The sequence below is a fragment of the Miniopterus schreibersii genome, assembly GCF_964146895.1.
Source record: "Miniopterus schreibersii genome assembly, chromosome: 7".
Lineage (NCBI taxonomy): Eukaryota > Metazoa > Chordata > Mammalia > Chiroptera > Miniopteridae > Miniopterus > Miniopterus schreibersii.
In genome coordinates this window covers 44,047,880-44,071,091 of record NC_138108.1, presented here as the reverse complement: position 1 = coordinate 44,071,091, position 23,212 = coordinate 44,047,880, and the positions used below count along the sequence as shown (strand labels likewise).

The 23,212-nt window shown below is 40.9% G+C and overlaps 1 protein-coding gene across 1 annotated transcript; it reads left to right on the top strand.

Moving 5' to 3' along the window:
• Positions 1–1,410: 1,410 nt before the first annotated feature.
• On the top strand, positions 1,411–21,291 carry DHRS9 (dehydrogenase/reductase 9). Its single transcript, XM_081142301.1, has 5 exons — positions 1,411–1,484; positions 12,181–12,551; positions 13,737–13,995; positions 17,702–17,865; positions 20,433–21,291. The coding sequence occupies exons 2-5, from the start codon at positions 12,239–12,241 to the stop codon at positions 20,654–20,656; spliced, it is 960 nt and encodes a 319-aa protein (XP_080998427.1). The 5' UTR covers positions 1,411–1,484; positions 12,181–12,238; the 3' UTR covers positions 20,657–21,291.
• Positions 21,292–23,212: the final 1,921 nt, after the last annotated feature.

The window sequence follows — 23,212 nt, the reverse complement described above, 5'->3', positions numbered from 1 at the left end:
TTGTCAGGTTTAGTGTGTGGCCCCTTTTTTGTCCATATTGAGGAGTTTTTAAAACAGAGCTGCACTAGACAAGAGTATTGAATCAGCAAAACTCACTAATGTCATTGCCTTTTCTTTGCCCTTTGCCCTTCTCTATTCCAGGTGCCTGCAACCCTCTCCACCTCTCGGTGACAATAACGTGCTCACAAGAAGGGTCTAATATTAATCATTTATACCTTTCTTCGTGTGGATTTAAGTCAATGTATTATTTCTCTAAGAGGCTTTCTCTTTAAGCCTTACTTTGACTAACAGGATGTTAAAAGGGAAAAAGTACATTTGGCACATTTTTGGTACCCTAAATCTTTACCTGAGGAAATTTTAGTCTTGTTTTGTTCTTTTGGAGAAAAAAGGTCCCCATTTAATTTACAGAGTGATAGCACTGTCTAGACTCAACCTAGACAGATATGTTTATTCATCTACTCACTCCAACTAAACCTTAATAAAAAATTGTGTTTTTAAAAGAAGGAACACAAAGGAAGCCTGAAAAATCTGAGATATATAACAATAAATTTGTATATGAGGAAACAAATTAAACAGTCAGTGGAGTTTGTACCTGCCCAACAGCCTGTGTGTCTAAGGGGGAGGTGGGAGGCTGGAAGGGGCGGTGCATGTTAGCTCCAGGTCTTCTTTGTCATCACCTGTAGCCTCAATACTTTCCATCGCAGCCCCAAGATATGCCAGGTCAGTTGTGATACATTCTGAAATAGACCAGCTCTGGGCAGGAAAGGGGCATCCTTTCCTATTCTCAGTGATCTCAGTTCCCCTGACTGCTTCAGTAAGATCTTCTTGTCATACTTTAAAACACTTATAAATTAAGACTCAGAAATAAGTCCAAAACCTTGTTTCATTAAATTGTTTTGCTCTCCTTGCTCATCAATGATGTTTTTAAAAAGTGGTAAAAAGAATCATCAGAGACTAACTTCCCCTAGCAACTCCCTTAGGACTGAAGTCAGTAAAGGCACATTAACAGAAAGAAAGAAAGAAAAACAACTAAAAAACCTAGAGATTATGAACAATAATCATAATCAACCCTGGTGCCAGGCAGTTTAAAAAATGCTTTGGTGTTACAGTATTTCAGCTGCTGAATTTGGTCAAGAAATTGTACTTACAGTTAAAGGCATGTTATTGGTCATTTTTAAGTCCCTTCTGAAAGTTCCTACATTTAATTTGCTAAAGACAGTGTCTTTGGAAACACGTGACGCACAGCTTCTTGGCCTCCTTCATCCATAGAAGAAAGACTTAGTCACCATCCAGTGTCACAATAAGTGTGACTCACAATGAGGAGGGAACCTGACGCTTCCTTACATTAGTAGGTACTCAGAGCACCTCCACCTCAAGAGGGCCAGCAGAGTGGCACAGCCCTTCCTTCCCCAGCGCAGAGGCCAGGTCGCAATCAGCCCGGCAAGTCCACGGCAGCCTCTGCAGCCCAGTTCACCCTTAAAAAGGTAACAGATGGCTCAGTTTGTCATTTATTCCTTCACTGCTCGTGTCAGTCTTCAAGCTGTCTTTGATTTTCTTCACCCTTACAGAATTAATCAAGTTGTCTTTCATGGTGTGGTCAATTGTTGTTATATATATTAAAAAAAAGTAACATGTTAGAAGGCAGAAGTGATCTCGGTGACGCCGGGGACCTTACCTTGAGCTCCGCAGGTCTCTCTTTGAATGTTCTTTAGCACTCCAGAGTTACAATTAAATTTATGTCTTATTATTCTCTCTGTGACTATTCAATACCATCTGTGAATCTGAGAGTTCATTGGAAACTGGAGTGAGGAGGGGCTCCAAAAAGAGTAAGAATCTTAGCTGAGTTTCTTCTGTTGTTTTAAATCGTCACCGAGGATATTTTTTTCATTGATTTTCCAAGAGAGTGGAAGAAAGGCGCAGAGAGACATGGATGTGAGAGAAACACATCCACTGGTTGCTTCCAGCACACACTGGACCAGGACCGGGGCCGGGGATCGAGCCTGCAACTGAGGTACCTGCCCTTGGCCAGAGTCGAACCTGGGACCCTTCAGTGCTCAGGCGGAAGCTCTAACCACTGCTAGGGCGTAGCCGAGTTTCCTACTGGAACAACATAATCTCTTCAGCTGCAGGGATGATCTGTATCTACTGCTTTACCAATGTTATCAGATGTCCGTTTGACCAATGCACACTAAATTGAGGGGGCATGCCTGCTAGGACAGATGGACACAGGAATTCCTTGCAGTACACAGGGGGTTCCTGCATACTGGGGTGACGGCAATATACCTGCTTCAGATTTTACTCTTCATTTTAGGATCCAATGGTTGGTGTTTTACCTGAAATATATTGGGCCAAGGGCCCAAAGTTTGTTTTTACTTGGACTTCTTTTACTTTAAAAAAATGCTTTTATTGATTTTTAGAAAGAGGGGAAGGGAGGGAGAGATAGAAATCTATGAGAGAGAAACATCAACCGGCTGACTCCTGAACACCCCCAACTGGGATTGAGCCTGCAACCCAGGCATGTGCCCTGACTGGAATCGAACCAGTGACCTCTCGGTGCATGGGCCCACGCTCAACCACTGATCCACACCGGCTGGGCTACTTGCCTTCTTTTAAGGGAGAAAGTCAGTTTAGTGGTTTTGTTGCGGTGCAATCCTGCAGCCCTTCTTTAAGGTTATTATTCAAATGGTGCTGTGATGCTTTCTCTCAATGGGCTGATTTTAGCAGTTGGGGGAAAAGTTTAAATAAAACTAGTTTTAAAATTAAAAATCAGTTTGGGGTTGTACAAAAAGTTCTGAAATGTTGTATCATCTTTGCATTGTATTTTTGAGATTTGAAAACTGTGCCCAATTTTTAAAACAAATCTCAATGTTTAAATACAAGAAAAAATTATTACATACATTTCAAATGGGGAAAATGGGGATTGGTCTTAAAACTCTTACAACAAATTTCCCTTTATCAAGGTACCTTCTTTAAAAACTCAGATCTTTTTTTCTGCTCAAAGGTAACTGCAATTGAAAGAAATATACTGAATATTTGAACACACTTTCTGCATCTATATGTAACATTCTTTCTATATTCTAAGCTTTCTTTGAAGCCTTCTAACTATAAGCTATAATAAAATACAATATATAATCTCTTCCAATTAGCAATTTTTATTTAGTGACCAAAAATAAAGTAACCATGGCATTGACAATAATCCTTAACCTGCCAATACTGTCAGGAGGCATCCTGGCAAGAGCAATAAACCTAGGAGGGACTGAGAAGAATTAATTAATAATTATGGGTGTTATGGTGAATCATAATTTCAAAGTTTTGAGAGGAGGCAGAAGAATATCAGAGATACTTTTATCCTTAGAACTAAAAATGCCAAACATAAACCCAGCAGGTCTTCCTTAAGTTAAGAGTGGCTGACACGCCTGTGCAAGGAGACTGAGCCTTCGGAGGAAGCATGCGCCTCTCCACGCAGCGCTGTCCCACTACACAGAGGGCACTCAGGGTACCCTGAGCCACCTCTCTCCTGCGGGAAGCAGGGTGCAAGGGAAATGGACTTGGTACAGGAGCTGTTTCATCCCGTTGAGTGAGGGCTCAACTATATCATAAGCAGAGTCATAATCATTATTTCTGTTGCTTTCACCAGACCCTCAAAGGAGTGTTTGCTCCTTAACATAAGCATATTCCCCATAGAACCCCTTGGCTCCATCTTAAACTTGTCTTTAGATTTCTGGGTGCCTGACTTAAACTTTTTTTTTCTCCACAGAAACATAATTCATTAGTCATTTAGTTTGTGTCATTTGATCCAAATATTTGTTTTCATTAAATAAAAGTACAGCAGAAATCTGTGAAAGGCCACTTGGGTTAAAAAAACAACAACAGAATTTCTTACTTCAATGAAAAGGTCAGCACAAAAGTGAATTTGAACTCAGTGTAAGTTAACCAGGTTTACAATACTTAAGTGTACAAGAGACTCACATGTCTAGACTGCTGTCAGTATTAAGAAAGCCTATGCAAGGAAACCTCAGAAAGAGTGTTTTTTAGAAAGCTATTGCTAAATGCTCTCTATTGAATGCAGATAAATAACTTAGTTGTTAACTCAACTTAGGCCATGATTACAGGAAATTAAAAGTAAATAATGATTCTACAAATTCCTATCAGTGTTGACTAGTTTTGGTATTGCTTTCTAAAACAAAGCCCTTCAAGGAGTTACATGAAATAAAACCAAGTGGTGTAGAAAGAACTCTATGTTTCTTATAAGAAGTATACTTCACAATGACATTGAGACATAATTTTCTGTTCTTGTTTTCGTAACTGTCATTATTTTTAAAGGGCAGAGGGAGATGAAGAAAGGAAGTAAAGTCAAAGAATCTTATTTTAGATTATTTTACTAGAAAAAGAAAGCCAGAAAGAGAAAGAAGAAGCAAAAGTGAGCAAGGATAGCAATCGAGTTGCAATGTTTTCCTATAGCTGCAGTCAGGTGGTTACTCTTAAGCACTTTGCATGGCAAATGAAAGAGAAAATTACTTCTCCGTTCCTTGTTCCTTTTGCATCTTTGTGGCACAGTAGAGAATTTTGATAAAGTATTTTCTTTCCTCCTATGAACTGATACTGTGCCCATCTCTTTGCAGTTCTTCCTGCTCGTTTTACAGCTTAGGAGTTCAGAGAGCGAAGTTTTAGTTCTAGCCATTCTCTGGTAAATAACCTCACGTATGATACCTACCCTACTTGGCTCACAGAACTAGCTTGACAATTAAATAAAATAAATATTACTTGAACACTTTTCAAAAAATTTTCAAGTTATCTAATTGGAAGTGTGAATATTATTATTATTATTCTCTGATCATTGCGAGGGCTCAAAGACTAATCCAATTATCACCAGAGCTCTGGGGTTAGAGTGGAAACTTCTCTCTTCTCTCTTCTTCTTTCCTTCCACAACATGTGTTTAGTTAATGCCAAGTATCACAAAAGGCACTGGTGGTGTGGAAGAGGGTACACACAGCCCAGACCTCCGGAGCTGAGGGAATCCAGGGGGCGCAGAGCAGGGGACTGAAGCATGGTGCTGGAGTAGAGTGGCCTAGGTATCGGTTCCAGAAACAGCGCAACAGCTGTGTCTTGAGCCCATTGACCTGAATTTCTGAATTTGTTTCCTCATCTATAAAATGGAGATAACTTTATTATAAGGTTTAAATGAGATAAATATTTATAGATCTTAGCAGAGGGGCTAGCACACAGTAAGCACTGAATAAATCATAGCCATTACTATCATTCCAACCTGGCTTGGTCACCTGGAAAGCTCAAGGACCATGGGTTATCTAGGAGCATATTCTGAAATCTATAGTCAACAGGCCATCCATCTGCAAGGCTCCCCTAGAGGAGTGTATAGTTGCCCAAATTTAAAAGACTCAGCCAGAATCTAGGCCTCACAAATGCAGTGAGAGTTCATTTAGTAATTTCTAAATTCAAAATTGGTGTCATATGTTAATTTGGTTTTGTTCACTGCCTCCTATCCTCCTGATGACAAAAAGGCTTCTTTTAATCCTAGAAATTAATGCTTACAGTAGTAGGATATGACTAATATTCACAAGCAACAAAACTTTTCTAGTAAGGCCATAAAAAATAAACTCATCAATGAGGCATTGCTGAGGAAGCAACCAATTACTGAGTCTCCAGAAAAGTGGTTCTGGGTGCTGTGAAGTTCTGAACCCCCAAGGCGGGGAAGCTCTACGCCAGTGGTTCTCAAGTGGAGGTGGTTTTGACCCTCAGGGGACACTTGGCAATGTCTGGGGACTTTTTTGGTTGTCACAGCTGGGTAGAGAGTGGGGAGGTGGCTACTGGCATCTAATGGGCAGAGGCCAGGGGTGCTGCTAAATATCCTGCGATATGCAGGACAAATAATTTCCCAGCCAAAATATCAAAAGTTGAGGTTGAGAAACCCATTCCTAGTTATGAGCAGTACATAGAGCAGACTCCTCTCAAAGTGAAAGCCATTGGTCCTGCCAGCATGATAAAGGTCTTGCTGTGTAGTAGGCATGTGGTCACTTCATTTTACCAGGTGCTCTTCAAGGTAGTTATTATCTCTATTTTACAGATAAAAAAATAGAAGCTAAGAAATGATAAATAATTTGCCCAAAGACCTTCTGATGATAGAGGAACTTGGACTGAACTTCTGCTTGCCCAATTCTGAGGCCTGAACTCCTAAGCCTGCTCTAGTGTGTGTGTGTGTGTGTGTGTGTGTGTGTGTGTGTGTGGTCTCAGTCTTTGCTGCCCAGATTTTTACTAACAAAGTGGCTAGTGTTTATTTTAGCTTAAGAAAAATTTCCATGGCCAGTTCAATCAGAAGATGCACCTGTCCTCATGCATTGCGGCTTGGGGGCTGCAGATCTGCTTTCTCTTACTCTGTTCTCAACCTTGCCCAGAGCCTAGGCTCACAGCCACTAGGTGCCAAAAGGACTGTTACAGACCAACGTGCTTATTCCCTTGAGCCAAGAGATTTATACCTCTACTAAGCACAGTAAGTAGACAAATTGGAAGACAGCATATAAGAAAACAACCCAAGCAACTAGGGTCAGTGTCTTGAGTCTCTGAGTTGCTGGGATGAGGGAGCCATATGGAGGTGACCACAGGGGTAGGGTGTGGTTGAAGCAGCCCTGTTAGTCACTGTTACTCATTTACTTCTCGGTGGTCAATGAACTAATGGGCCATCAGTCGGCTTCTCTGTACAGGTCATGTTCGCAATGACTCTGACCAAGGGCTACTGCTCAGAGGTGTCATCGTAGCTAAAATACTATTAGAGGTCAAAGGTATCTGTTGGTTTGTGGCTGACTTGGTCCAATGACCTAGAGGAATGTGAACCTTAGGGACTGAGGGAGAACCAGTATTTTTGAACGATAATATTTGGGTTAAGGACAGGCTTTGCAAAACTCTAAGTCAAGGATAAGAGTCCCTTGGATGCAGGATGCAGACTGGGACACCAGCATCTGAAATGCCCCTTAGCCCAGAGGTGAACCTCATGAAGACAACACAATTTTTTCTTTTTCTTATTTATTTATTTGAGAGAGAGAGAAACATCAATTTGTTGTTCCACAACAAATTGCATTCAACAAATTGCATTCATTGGTTGCTTCTTGCATGTGCCCTGACTGAGGATTGAACCCACAACCTTGCCATATCAGGCTGACACTCTAACCAACTGAGCTACCCGGCCAAGGCCTGACAACACAATTTAATGTGAGCCCATCCTCAACAACTAAAAAGCTCCCCTCTGTTTTCCTTTTCCAGGTAAAAATTGGTTTGGCCCTAGGAGTAGGTTGAGTGGGAGATGGAAAGGAGGAGAAGGGAAGGGAAGGAAAGAGAAAGGGAGGGGGGAAAGGGAAGGGGAGAGAAGGGAAAGGGAGTCTGACTGCTTTGGCTCGAGTTTTTGTTTTACTCCCATAGTTGTGGAGGTGAATGTACCAGGAAGTAGAAGGCAGAAAACCTGGTGCCCAAAGGCACTAGATTCTGAAGTCCTAGGGTTCTTACCTATTTTGTGCATGGAACCCAGAACAATCCAATGAAGGTTTTTATTAGAAAAAAATGTTTTATTTTCCCTTGCCAAATTTTCGATTTTTTATTTTGAAATAATTTAGATCTTGTGGAAAAGTTCAAAGAGTAGTACATTCCAGATTTCCTAAATATTAACATTGAACCACATCTCTATTCTCATTCTCTCTTTATATACATACATGTGTGTGTGTGGTTAATGTGTTTATTTACTTATACACATATTATTATTTTCTGAACTGCTTCAGTATAAGTTGAAGATACAGTACTACTTAACTTTTTTTTAATGTTTTAATTTATCTTTATTGTTGAAAGTATTACATAATCTTTAAATATTTCAATGTCTATTTCTTTACAATGTCTATTTCTTAATTTTCAATTAGTTATTAAAATTGAGAAACTAATATTAATGCTATATTATTTATCAGATCTATAGATCTCACTCAAATTTCACTAATTGACCTAATAATTTTTTCTGGCAAAAGGAAAAAATGAATTTCTGGTCCAGGATCACGTGTTGTATTGGGTCATCACATCTCTTTAGTCCCCATTTATCTGGAACAGTCCTCAGTCTTTCCTTTCCTTCATGACTTTGACATTTTTGAAGAGTACAGACCATATATTGAATAGAATTGAAAGATGTGTCCAAAGCACAATTAGCTGCCGGGTATGCGCAGAAGTGTTCTGTGTCTTTCCCAGTGTGGCATCTGGAACAGTCCTAAGTCTTTCTTTTAAAAACGATAATAATAATACGATAATAATAATAATAAAGTTTGTTAATAGAGAGTAGAATAAAGGAAGTGAAATGGAAACCATGCTCTTGAGAAGTTGCCTTGTTAAGACATGGTGGTTTCACAGAGTACTTTTTGAGCTCTTGCATGATAGTCATGGTGGCAGTGGTTTCTCAAACTTCCCTGAGAGCTGCAGCTTCTCCATGCTCCAGGGCTTCAGGCTGGCATCATTAGTAACTGTGCCTGATCTCTCAGCTTCATCTTCCCAGGCCTTCACTCCCGCAAGCACTACAATCACATAAACCCTAGTTCCTATATTACACTCCTTATTTCCATAATTCTTAGAGTGACTCGTTTTATAATCAAACTCAGACCAATGCAGCTTTATTCCTCAGCCTTTCTTTTCTTTCATGACTTTGAGGTTATTGAAGAGTATGCCATGCCAGGAGGCACGTGACCGTAGTTTGTCCCATGACCAGTAGTATTAATTTTTATTACATAGGTAGACATTTTAAGAAAATTTTATATTTATAAATTCAACTAGTGTAGTGTTTTGCTTAAGTCTAATCTTGGTTAATAATTATCAAAATAAGTAAATACAGTATTGAATGTATTCCTTGAATGGAATCTGTAGGCTTCATTGCAATTCAAATCCCATGGAAATTATTTGAAAAAGGCAAATGCTCATGGGGTTTAATGTGTTCTAGAGCAGAGAGTGGAGACTTTCTGTGTTATGTTTTGCCAGAGACAAGCAAAGGGGAGCACCAGTAAAATAATGGCTTATCTTTGTGAAGCCTTCGACACTGTACTTTTACATGTAAGTTGGTTCAGGTGGTTGTCTGTTGGATTTCTCCACTGTGAAATTACTATCTCTCTTTTTTTAAATTAGTATGCATCTTATGGGGAGAGTCTTTGGGATTCTATATTTATTGTTTCTCATCAGAGTTATACCCACTAGTTTTAGTTGATCGGCCTGAAAAAATTGATTCTATATCAGTTGCCAAATGGTGGTTTTCTAATTCCATCATTCCTTGTTACATTTATTAGTTGAATATTAGCCCTTCTATAAAATGAGGCAAATAATGTGCCCTGTCTAGCTCACGAGGTTGCTGAGAGGGTCAAGTGAGACTTACAGGTAAAAGTGCAGTGTTGAAGTATTCATGAAGGTAAGCCATTGTTTTACTGTTACTCCCTTAATGCTTTTCTTTGGCAAAACATGACAACACAGAAAGTCTCCACTCTCTGCTCTAGAACACACTAAACCCCATGAGCATTTGCCTTTTTCAAATAATTTCCATGCGATTTGAATTGCAATGAAGCCTACAGATTCCATTCAGGGAATACATTCAATACTATATTTAGTTACTCAATAATCATTTATCAAGGCCAGACTTAAGCAAAACACTACACTAGTTGAATTTATAAATTTAAAATGTCTACATCTGTAATTTTGTAAAAGTTAGTTATATCCCAACCCCAAATTATACATTTTTAATGTATTTATATATTTGAGAAGGGGATATTCTGCTATATCAGCATTGGTTTGTAACAATCAATAACTTTTACACAGGAATTATTTGTGGAAAAGACAGCAAATTATTAAGCCAGGATAGTCGAACAACTTAACTACTTTAGAAATAATCACAGCCATACCATAAGAATCAGCTACTTTGCCCAAACCTACCATATTTTAACATTTACCTCTGACTAATTTTTATCAATTGATAATTATTTTACCCTTTCTTTCTTTAGCTATAGATCTTTTGTCAGGAAAAAAATGAAAGCAGAACCTAAAATTTCCTTGAGAAGTGAAGAAGATATATTACATTGAGTTATTTCTTATCTGAAATTATTGGTTCCTTATAAAGCAGTAGAAATAAAATTATGTGTATGTGTGCACATGAGTGTGTGTGTATGTTTAATTTTATCTGTGTGTTTATGTCCTTTATTAGGGGGGAAATATTTACATACAAAGAAAAAAACTAGAAAAAAATACTAAAATACTGAGAGTCAAATGTGATAATCATTACTTTCTTTGTAATTTTTTTCTGTAGTTGCTAAATATTTTACCATGAGCATAAGTCACTTTTACAAGCAGGAAAAAAAATGAACAATTTTTAAAAATGATTCGAAGGAAAAGCCAGAAAATAATTTTATATATGTGTGTATATATATGTATGTATATATGAAGCCCAAATAAAGTTTATAAAATTTCTTGGCCTTGCAAGTACTTTTTGAACAGTGTCTGAACAGCCACGATTCCAGGAGCATCCATGAGACCTGAACTTTAACCCAGGGCCTATCTATCCGTTGTCCTCTATGACGCACTCAAGGCCTCTCTTGATTCTAAGGGTGCATCCAGATCAAGGGTAAAGATATGTGGACCTAGGGCAAACTGAGGAAACTTCCTGAGGCCCCATGGCGGAAGGAAATAAGGTCTTTCTCACATGGGATGTCCTCTGTGACCCCTTCCTTGCACAGGCAGAGAAAGCCAGCACAGGCCCAGGGTTGCTCCTGCTTGGGGTGGGACCTGCTAATCCCCTCCCCTGGCCGCCCGATAGCTGTGAGCTGGGAGGCCTGGGCTGCCTCGACGCTCAGACCTGAGGCAGGCAGGCAGAGCCCTGCAGTTCTTACTCACTTCCTCCTGCCGGACGGCTTGCTCCTCCCTGGCCATCAGCACCTACAGTAAAGGTAACAGTGTTGCCCAGTCCAGTTTTGCTCAGTGGTTAGAGCTCTGACCAGAGGACTGAAGGGTCCCAGTTCGATTCCAGCCAAGGGCACCTACCTCAGTTGCAGGCTCGATCCCTGGCCCCAGTCGGGGCATGTGAGGAAGGCAACCAATCGATGTGCCTCTCTCACACTGAGGTTTCTCTCTCTCTCATCCTTCCACTCTCTCTGAAAAGCAATGGAAAAAATATCCTCAGATGAGAATTAAAATAATAGTAATTTTTGAACAAGTAATAGTGTTGGCTATCTCTGTAAATAACAGACATATTATATATGGAATTTCATATCCTAAGATAGTCTGAACTCTTTCCCTGTGATACTTCTGATACTGTACTTCCAAATTAATATTATACTTGTTCTTAATGATATAAGTGCCTGATTCATCCACAACTATTATGTTATAGCCAAACCCTATACAATAATTAGTGGAACTTTCATACACATTTAAATGGTCAAGGCTATAAAATTCATATAGTAGAGTTTTTTTAACATTTCTTTTTAACCCCAAAATAACTGTAAAAGTTCTAAATTGCTGCAGCAAGTGTTCATGAAATAATAAAATTTTCTTAAAGTTTTTTAAGTGATTTATGCTAAGGGGAAATGTAGGTGCAGGCTTCTCTCTGCCTGTTTGATTTTAGGCCCAAGGTTGTCTCCAATCTTGACAAAATTAGTTTTCCAGGTCATTCTCCTGCATCTATGGTCAAAGCCTCACAATTTTAAAGTATGAATTTGCTCTACTTTGTCCTGTGTACATGTGATTTTTTTTTACTCACAAGAAGCTGGAATTCAGAGGGGACAGAATCTGAGGCTTATTGGTTCTGGTTTGAGATTCTGTGCCTTGGCCGTCACCTCTCTCTCAGTCCCTTCCCATTCACAGCACCCTGTCAGTGAACTCATCCGTGGCCTCTCCCTTTCATACTCTCTGCATTGAGTTGTAACAGCCTCAGAGTTGGCTCTCTCTCTTCTCTCTCTTCCATTTACTTTTTCTGACTATTACTTGGTTAGTTTTTGCATTACTTTAGAGAAGGGGTTTAGCACTTACATGGCCATCTTCCCAATCAAATAAGTTATTTTTTAAACTATCTGTTTATCTACTCAAATGCATTAAAATATCTCAAGTTTATCGATCCTGGGTAATAATGCTTTGATGGTTCTAATTTGAATTTTCTTTTTAATTTTGCACACTCAGGACAACATCTCATTTTATTGCTCAAGAAAGAAGTGACCTGGTCGTAGACAGGAAAACAATGCTTCTCTGGGTGTTAGCCCTCCTAATTCTTTGTGGTTTTCTATGGAACTATAAAAGACAACTAAAGATCACAGACATCACTGAGAAGTATATTTTCATTACTGGATGTGACTCGGGCTTTGGAAACTTGGCAGCCAAAACTTTCGATAAAAAGGGATTTCGTGTGATTGCTGCCTGCCTGACTGAACGGGGATCAGCAGCGTTAAAGGCGGAGGCCTCAGACAGGCTTCACACTGTGCTTTTGGATGTGACTGACCCAGAGAATGTCCAGAGGACAGCCCAGTGGGTGAAACACCAAGTCGGGGAAAAAGGTAAACGGCGTGGGGCTCAGGAGAGCAGAAGGGGTGTTGGGAAGTAACTAAAGCTAAGCAAAATGTGTTTGGGTATTAAATGGCCTTTCAAGGAAGTGTCTCTTAAATATCAGCTCTACATTGGAGAAGTCTGGAGAAATCTTAGGATAGCCGCAGAGTAGCTCCTGGTTGCAAGCCCTCCGTGTGCATGAGAGACACAGCCCAAGTTGTCTTCAGCTTAAGTCTCAGGAGGTGAATTTAGAACTGAGATGGAGGTTTGACTTTTCCTGGCCTTCTTCATGAAGTGCCGCTCTAGCCACATGCACAGCCAGGGAACTTGGGGCTAAGATCTACAGGAGAATATGGGCGCAATCCCCAAATTGCCATCTGGATACCCAAGACCTGCTTCTCACTACAAATGACTCCAGAGCTTATACATTTTCAATGGCAAAGGTAGAAAATGGCCTGAGAATTTGCCTATAGGTGTCTCAGATAGTCGGGGGAGAGTGGTGAGCCATTGGAACTCATTCTGCGTTAAATTTTGTGAAGATGGCAGCATTCCGAACTAGAAAGCTTTCATTGGCTTGAATGAAGTCTGAAAAATATTCTCATGCATGAAGATATCTAATGGGTCCACAAATTTAAAAAAAAAAGATGTTTTACCCTATCACATCTTCCTCATAAAGTTGAGAGTCTGATCCTCAAAACCAATGGCTTGATAAGGCTCCAGATAATTTTTAAAGCTTGAATTCCAAACACCTTTGCACATATTAAGTGTTTCCCAACATTAATAAGCCAAGTGAATGATGGAATTTTTTTTACCAAAAAAAAATGTGAAATAGGTTGATGTTGCTCTTTGTCCGTATAGAACAGTTCATCAATATTCTCTAGACTTGCCACCTATCAAGGTAACAAAAATAGAGCAATTTACTCTACACCTGAGACTAAAAAGCATAAAGTTTCACTGAGTATCAGCATTTGACATTCAGAACCAGAAAATAGAATAACTGTGATATTGGCTTCCAGTAACAGAACAACTATTTCAATTTAGCCTCCCACTCTTTCTGCTATCACTTCCCAAAACTGCAGAGTCTTTCAAAGTAGGAGTCTGACTAGAGGAGGAAATGGCACCATTGTGAAAAGCAGAAGTTGTTTTTCCATTAAGGGGATTTCTACCACATCTCCTTTCCTTCCTCTCTGTTCTAGGTCTCTGGGGTCTGATCAATAATGCTGGTGTTCTGGGCGTGCTGGCTCCCACCGACTGGCTGACAGTGGAGGACTACAGAGAACCTGTAGAAGTGAACCTGTTTGGACTCATCAATGTGACGTTAAATATGCTTCCCTTGCTCAAAAAAGCTCGAGGGAGGATTATCAATGTCTCCAGCATTGGGGGTCGTCTTGCATTTGGTGGAGGAGGCTATACTCCATCCAAATACGCAGTAGAAGGCTTCAATGACAGCTTAAGGTAAGGCAAGCATTGACATATTAGGAAATAATAGCTGCTAACATTTATTGAATGTGTATTATGTACCAGACACTCTATTTAGTGCTTTAAATTATTCCCAATGTATAGATGATCACATCATTTTGCTGTGTGATATCAGAGAACCCCAGAGCTCAAAACAGATGACCAATTTAGCAAATAAATGCCCCAACTCAGTGCTCCCAAGCATGGATTTCTTTGGGTTTATAATGTTTGAGGTTTACTGGGCTTCTTGAATCTGTCAGTTTACACCTTTTGCCATATTTGGGGAGTTTTCAGCCACTACTTTTTTCAAACTTTTTTTTTATTTTTTGCAATCTACTCTCTCTTCTCCTTCTGAGACTCTATAACACAAATGTTATAACTTCTGGGTTTGTCCCACAGAACCCTAAGGTTCTTTTCACTTTTTCAATTATTTTTCTCTCTGCTGTTCAGATTAATTTCTAATGATCTATCTTCAAATCCACTGACTTTCCTTCACTTCTATTCTGCTATTGAATCCAAACAATATATATTTTATTTTGGTTACTGTATTTTTCTAGTGGTTAGGTGATACTTCAAAATACTGTCGTCTTCCCTACCTCACCTACTAACATCTGCATTTTAGAGTCCTTTAATAACTGCTCCATGCATTCTGTCCAGGTTTTGAAGCTACATTCAGTGGGAGAGACAGGGGAAAGGAGGATGTTTAATCTATCTTACTTGGGAAAAAAGCTATCACTATCAGTTCAAAGCCCTTAAGTTGCAACAGGCAGTATCAATCAAGTTTCTGTAGAAAATGGAGGCATATTAAAATTGGGTAAATGGAGCAGAGTTTACTTAAAGGACTATTTGCAAACATGGGAGTCATGTAGGGAAATCCCGAAGGATAGTGTAATATCTAAGGACTAATGACAGCAGGGGTATCTCAATCCACAGGACTGAAGGGAGAAGACAAGGCAGTTTCCAGAACCTGGATACATAGAGGTTGTCACCTTCAGTTGAGGGATAAAGTTAACCAGTGTCAGCATCAAAGGAGGAATAACTAGCCCAACCTCTCCCTAGTACTCCCTCTGATCTCCCTCTGGTTCTCTCAGTTGACTGTACCCAACAGAAGCCAAAATATAGTTAACACAGGCAGTCTTCCCAGGATGGAGTTCAGGCGGAAGGGTGGAGGAGATTTAGAGGAGCAAATGGAAGCAAGAGAAAAGATGAAATTACATATAGTCTTTTCTTCAATTCATCCATTTATTTTTATTTATATATTTATTTATTTTGTTAATCCTCGCCTGAGGATATTTTTCCATTGATTTCTAGAGAGAGTGGAAGGGAGGGAAGGCAGGGGAGGGGAAGAGAGAGGAAGAGAGGGGAACACTGACGTGAGAAAGGCACATTGATTGGTTGCCTCCTTGCACACACCCTGACCCCGGGCATGAAGCCTGCAACCCAGGTAAGTGCCCTTGACTGGGGATCAAACCAGTGACTCTTTGGTCCTCGGGCTGATGCTTTAACCACTATGCCACACCAGTCAGGGCTATCCATTTATTTATTCAACTGGTATTGTTGATGGTACATGTTAGAGTTATGATCTACACCATGGACCTAGGTTTAGCTTACTAATAAAAGGTTAGATTATTCTACTGAGAATAGAGATAGAGCTACTCCATTTTGCCATTAGATCAGGTTGCCAGGTTTGATTCTTCCAGGAAATAAATGCAATAATGTCAGAACAATGCTTCTTCAATGTTAATGTGCATATGAATCACCTTGATTTTTTCAAAATGCAGATTCTGATTCAGTGGGTCTGGGGTGGGTCCTGAGTTTCTACATTTATAACAAGCACCCAAATGCTGCCCATGGTTCTGGGATCACACTTTGAATAGCAAGGTCATGGAGAACCTCCATTTGTCTCCTTGGTTGCCCTTTGGTTCCTCTCTTTCAGTAGCAGTGTCATAATAAAATTTTAGTATACTTAGAGATTTATTTACTTTTAGAAATATATTTCAGCCCAGCCTGGCGTGGCTCAGCGGTTGAGCATCAACCTAGGATCCAGGCAATCAGGGTTCGATTCCCGGTCAGGGCACATACCCGTGTTGCAGGCTACAGTCAATCGATGACTCTCATCATTGATGTTTCTATCTCTCTCTCCCCCTCCTTTCCTCCCTCTGAAATCAATAAAGATATATTAAAAAAAAAAAAAAAAAGAAATATATTTCAGCTGAAGGGTTTGTGGGATTGCAATGCAGCTATGCTATGCCTGGAATTAACCGATAGAGGCATATTTCTAAGTCATGGAACTAGTATTGGAAACAGTATTGTGCATGCAGGTCGCAGTCCAGTGGCAGCTCCAGGAGGGTTTCAGGGCAGCAGTCCTGTTGGGAAAGTGTTGGGGCTCTTTAAGGCTGTATTTGCCCAGCAAGCACACTGGTTTCCTACTGGTTTTACTCACCTGGTAAGGTTAGTTGGGTGACTTAAAGCCATTTGTCCCTAGAGTATGTTATTTTCATGAGTAGGTAGGGAGAAATATCTTCCCAAATACCCCCTTAGCACTGTCACTTTCCAAACCCAAAGGAGATCGGAAGATAGGTGAAGATACAATTAAGTTGAAAAATAACCTTTTTTATTTCAATGCAAGCAACATACCCTTCAAAATATTTCAAAATCAAGCTCATATGCATTTTTGTAAAATACAGTTCAAACTAAACAATAGGTGTGTTGCTAGAAAGCAGAACCTAAGATAAATTAAAATCACATTTTTAAGGTTACTGGTAAAGTTCTTCTAAAGTCTTATGGCGCCCTGGCTAGTTTTGCTCAGTGGTTAGAGCGCTAGCGGACTGAAGGGTTGCGGGTTTGATTCCCAGTCAAGGGCGCATACCTTGGTTGCAGGCTCGATCCCTGGCCCTGGTCAGGGAGCATGTGGGAGGCAACCATACGATGTGTCTATCTCACATCGACGTTTCTCTCTCCCTCTCTCTGTCTCTCCCCCTCCTCTCTCCCCTCCACAATCTCTAAAAAAATCAATGGAAAAAATATTCTCAGGTGAGAAAAGAAAAGTCTTATGTCAGAGTCTTCTGTAAAATGAATAATTACTTCCTTATGTATTCCTGGCAGAAATATAAATTAAATATAGGAAATAATTACTCATATAATGGTTTGCTATACATTAGGTTGTTTTAAAGAAAGAGAAACCATGGTTTCTCCAAAACCCTGTTGCCCAGTAAATGCGCAGACTTTTGGTTTTCTGCAATGGCATGACAGAAGAGCTTGCCAAGCAGCATGGGGAACAGGTTAGCCAAGTGAGGGACTGTCACATTATGTCCCTCAGCGTGTCCTCATTCATGCTGCAACCTCCTCACCTTCCTAGAATGGAGGTAAACTTGGCCAGCCAGGCCAGTCATCAGTCAGTTTCACCATAAGGTACCCTAAGTACTGAAAAGAATCCTGTCCTTAGCCCAAATGCCCGTCAATTCAATGACAGGATGGCTTAGGGGGAACACTGGGCGGGGGGGGGGGGCTACCCAGGTCCCTTTCCTGTTCTGTCACTAACTCAGCCCTCACTTCAACACCCTGACCTTCAGATCCGCAAACTGAGAGGGTAGAACGAGACGCTCCTGATTCTGTGATTTCACAGAAAGAGTCACCAAAAAATAGTCACAAACATTCTCCAAATAAACCTCCAATGGTTTGGTGGTGGTGTTTTTTTCCACAGACGGGACATGAAAGTTTTCGGTGTGCACGTCTCTTGCATCGAACCAGGATTGTTCCGTACAGGACTATCAGATCCAGTAAAGTCTGCGGAGAAAAAACTTGCCATTTGGAAGCATCTGTCTCCAGATATCAAACAACAATACGGAGAAGGTTACATTGAAAAAGGTGAGTTTTGGGGTGGACCCAGGGTCCTCTGGGATTCACTGTGTAGGGAGCATGAAGGACACTCAGACATAAATGAAAACACAACGTTCTCATAGTAATAAGGATCTTAACTGTGGATCGGGTATTCCTGCTAATCCCAGTCTCATCTTTTGCTTCTCTGAGCATTTATTAAGTGCCAAGTTCTATACTGAGCACCTTATGCATTATGCATATCATTTGCTCCTCAAAAAAACTATAGGAGTAGCGAGCAGAGGCTTGGGAAAGTGAAATGGCCTACCCAAGATAACACAGCTCGTCCTGGGCATGCCACACTGGAGCCCATGGTCTTCACCTCCACACAGAACTCCTCTTTGCGGTAAACACCAACCAGTCACTCAGCACTGTTCCAGGATTTATGGAGGTTCCAAAATATAAAGACTCAGACTCTGACCCTTAACTAGCTTAAAATCTAGCTGACAACAGAAAGTAACCAAGTGAGACTGTAAAACAGTGAACTGTACAGCATGAAGAAAATTAATCCTTTACTTCTCAGACACAGCCCAATAGCCCAGAGGGGGCGCTAGATGGTGTGGTCTCTAATTGCCCAAGGAATTCAGACCCGGAAAAAACAATGCTGGTTAAGAAGACTTTATGGGATAGGTCAGGTCTGAATAAAGCCTAAAGGACAGGAAGGAACTATTTGGGTAAAAACTTCCTGGAGCAGGAATGGATGGGGAGTGGAGAGAGAAGTAACTAAGTCTAGAGATTGAGTCAGGGATGGAGGAATAATAATAAAGGTTAGATGTGATGACTAACACATAGTGAACATTTACTGTGTACTTGTCACCCTTATAAGAGCTTTACATGAACTTTCATTTAAAATATTTAAACAAAAAGTAAATAAATAAAATGGCCAAGTAAATCCTATGAAGCAGATACCACCTTCATTTTATAGAAACAGAGGCATAGAGAAGTAACTTGCCAGCTGGTAAATGGAAGCGCTAGATTTGAACCCAGGTAGCCTGACTTTGCCATTTATTCTTGGGCGCCACACTATAATATCAACAGGCATTAAGGAGCTGGTCGAATTTCCTGTATCAGGGCTCCACCTCCACCTCAAACTTCCTGACCCTGCCCCACCAAACTTTGTGTCACGCTATCCCTCCAAACTGTGATCCTGCCTCCTCATTAGCGAGCTTGGTATGACAGCCAACTGTGGTAAGGTTCAAAGCCAGTAGGTGACAAGGTAGAGCCATGACCAAGTCAGATCCACCTAGGGAGGTTTCTAGAATGACTGACACCCCCACCCACCCCACCCACTACACACACACACAGACAGAGAGACAGAGATGTAAACATATCTATCAACTAGAACTTCTGGTCTGACAAATGCCCCAGTGCTGACATGTCACTATAGATTTAAATGCTGTTTCTCACTCACTTACCAACTCTGAAGGTTCTAAGTAGACTCAGAAACAAAATGCTCGTTTAATATTGACATTTGATATTGACATTGATACTTTATAAATGCCTATGAGTATATCATCAACTTCCATCTCAAAATTATTTTTGCATTGGCCCCTGGCTCAAATGCCCTGCCTCAGAAGTACCAACTGGCTTTGAGCCCAGTTTTGTACTGGTTGTTCTTTTTAGAGTTTTCCAAGTCAGAATTTGGAGATCAGCCAGCCTCACCGTATTTAAGTAGACCACAGATTTAAGCTCACCTTTCTTCGTTTCCCAGGCTGGAGTAATAGGAGTTTAAAATAGCCACTAAGACTTATTAGGTAACCTCATTTAGGCTCTTTGAACAAGTTGTGGTTACTGGGGCCTGAAGTTGAAAGGAAGATCCAAAATAATAGATTTCCCTTGAGAAGACACAACTCAGGTATGTCTTAAGAGCCCTGGAGGGATGCTCCAAGTCATTACCAACCTGTTGATGAAACATCCGCTTATTCAAAAGTATCATAGCACATTACTCAAATGGTTTATTTGCCTGAGAAGCAGGATATCTTCAGCTTCCTGAGTCAGGGCTTTTGGGTGGTGATTCTCTCTTCACTCACCCGAGTACAGAAGCACATGATAGATGAGTGCACGGACACACGTGCACAAGCCCACGTGCATGCCCACATTTCCTATAAACATAATACTCCCTCAAAACCAATTCAAAATCAAACCCATGACTTCCTGGGCTCAGGAGCCTCGTAGACGATGAAGCATCTTTCTCTCACTGTTTTAAAGTAGTGCTTCTCAAAGTTTGGTCCAGTGCCATCAGCATCACCTGGAAACTTGATAGAAATGCAAATTCTTGGGCCCCACTTTACACCCCCTAAAGGTGGGACCCACCAATCTGGGCTTTAACAAGCCCTCTAGGAAATTCTGCTACCCACTCAAGTTTGAGAGCCAGTGGTCTAGAGAAAACATTGCTCATCCTTTTCTGAGAAATAGGTAGAAACCCACCACAATAGGCCTCAATTATAATAAGAAATTCAAAATTCCCACAGACGCATCTGCCCCTTTGTGCCCCAACCCCCACACACTCCTTTTCCCCTTTCACCAAAGAGTAAATCCACCTTTTTCTCTTTTTACAGCTATGGAAAAACTGAAAAGCACTACATCCTTTGTGAACATGGACCTCTCCCTGGTGGTGGAGTGCATGGACCACGCCCTCACAAGTCTCTTCCCTAAGACCCGTTACGCTGCTGGAAAAGATGCCAAGACTTTCTGGATACCTCTGTCTCACATGCCAGCAGTTTTGCAAGACTTTTTATTGTTGAAACAGAATGTGGAACTGGCTAATCCCAAGGCAGTGTGACTCAGCTGACCACAAATATATGCCCCGGGCTATGAGTATGGCTCATGTCAAGGACATACCTCCTTTTCAATGTCATTCCTTACCTAATCCAACCTGGACTCTTGTAGGCCATGCTTCTTTTGATAAATGAAGGAATCCCACCATCCCTGGCGATGTCCCAGGGTCCCTCTCAGGCCTTCCTTGAAAAGAAGGGCAGGAATGGTACCTGCTCAGTATTTAAGCTTGGCCTCCTTTGGTCTGATGTAAGGGGAATTGAAAGGTTCTCCTGTCCAAAATGATCTTCACCACAGCTTACCCCATGCCCCCCATTCCAGAGTGTTAAATATTTGTCCCTTATCAAAGTGTTCAGAGATAAGTAGAATACTTTTCATAAGTGATTAGATGTGTTCTGTTATCTTGCTGAGAATAAGACTCTGAAGGACTGGAACTCAGTTCTGTAAGCTTTGGTGGGGTGGGAAAATGAAGGGTGATGAAGAATTATGTGACTGGTATAAGCTAAGGGGCACCAGAAAAACAGGGAGGACTGCAAGTAGGAGGGGAGGAAAAGGAAGAGAGGACTGAAAAGAAGACATGGGTATAAAAATGGAGGCGGGGAGACTCCAAAACCAGCCTGCATATCCTAGAGGGCGCTGGGGAGGGTGAGCAGCCCATTCAAGGCCACTGTGAGCACTGATGCACACACAGCTGTGTGCTAGAGACGTGGTAACAACAGTGTAACCAATCATTCCCAAGCAACAAATACGTAGAGAATGTTTTTGTTTATTCTCATGATTGTAAATATAACAAGACTGAAAATACCTGATGTAGCTTACACCTGAAATGGTTGGAAACCTGTATTTGAAGTGTCTCTGAAGCCCTACGAAAATATAGAAGTACACAAAAGACCCTCGTTAGCCTCTAGTTACGGTGTGAGCAGCTCTGCTCCTTGCTCATGTGCATGGCTCCGGATTAGATAGATCCTAGACTCACACACCATCCAAAAGAATGGTTCTCTAAACGGATGCTTCCCAAATTCCAGCACCGGTATCACTCACAAAGTTTTGTTGAACATTTACATGGAAATGCGTGAAATATCAGAATCCAACATTTGATGCAAAGTCATACAGGGTGAGAGAGCCAGAGAAATTATCTAGTGCGCATGCACACACGCATGCGCGCGCACACACACACACAACACACTTATTGGAAGAAAATAGTTAAACCTGCAGCTTAAAACCATGTTCATTTAAATATATCAGTAATTCTATCTATTTTCATTCACCTTTCTGGAAAATCTGCTCATGAGGTAATTTCCTCCTCTCAAGTGTACAACATGTTGATGAATTTGAAAAATCTAATTACCAATGATATCAGTCCACCTGGACACATATGTCATGATTTTGAGGAAAGATACATTCATCCTTTTTGCATGAAAATCACAGCAAGAATCAGAAGAATTCTCAGGCAAAGTTAGCTAAACTATTGTCACCACCTACCTATGAGGTCATCCCCAGCTTGGCTCTAGTCCTAAAGGCAGTTCATCTGTTTATCTCTTATTTCTTCTGGTTACAATTAACCACCAATGAGTTAGGGGACCATCGCTCAACTTGTCGTTGGAGCTGAAGTTCATCAATGTTGTTTGCTGAGGATCAATCAATGTTGTTTGCTGGTTCATCAGTGTTGTTCCCTCCTTCTCACCTTGAAGTCCCAGATCTTGGCTTCATTTTACTGCTTTAAAAATGTCTGGCCTGCTGCTCTCTGACCTTCCAGGCCTCCAGGGCTGCCAAGACTTTTAGCATCTGTGGGAATCTCCTTTGCTGAACTTCAACCATTCCAGTCCTCTTTGGGGGCCTACCTAATGGTGTTATTTCCTTTGTTTTGCCTAGACCTGTGTTCTTAGCTTATTTCTCCTAGTAGCTACAATCCGTACCTCCCTGTTTCATCTAACCACAAAAAGAGCTCTGCTTAAATGAAAGCTTCCAAATACGGAAGCACCTCAAAATAAAACCAAATATATTCACCCAACAAATTTCAAAGCTTCTAAAACTAAATGAAAAGGTGAGGTGTTTGGAGTATAAAGGCATAAGTCTCAACAAAAGCACAAGACCAGGGAGAGAGGTGGGAGGGACATCAGAAGGTGACTACACCAGGAGTCTGAGGTGTGAATTCCTGGACTTCTCTCCATCTTGGGATTGCTTGTGTTCGTCCCTGTGCCCTTGGGAAACTTATTTTTATCTATAATATTTTCGGGGACACATGTCCTGGCCTGCAGTATGGAACAAAGTGGATATGGGTCCTTCCTTCACAGAGCTCAGTATAATCCAAAGGGTAAGGCCACTTCTCAGGATGCCCTAGAGGAGCTTCTCCAGGAATCCATGGCCAAGATGAACTGAGATGCTGTCTTCTACCACCTCTAGCTTGGGAGATCCTTCTTCATTTATTTTGGAAGGACCAGGAGAACCTCCTGGACTTTCCCTTTGATCTGATCTAAAAATACACCTGTGTCCTCAGTAGCTGTACCTGGGCATCTGCAATGTATTCAGATCTGGAGTTTCTATCTCCCTCCCCCTGCATACT

Bases quoted from the DNA above. Each gene is read 5' to 3' on its own strand.
- DHRS9 (XM_081142301.1), top strand. From the start codon at position 12,239: ATGCTTCTCTGGGTGTTAGCCCTCCTAATTCTTTGTGGTTTTCTATGG. The intron at 13,996-17,701 runs GTAAGGCAAGCA...TTTTTTCCACAG, and splicing joins GGCTTCAATGACAGCTTAAG to ACGGGACATGAAAGTTTTCG. The intron at 17,866-20,432 runs GTGAGTTTTGGG...CTCTTTTTACAG, and splicing joins AGAAGGTTACATTGAAAAAG to CTATGGAAAAACTGAAAAGC.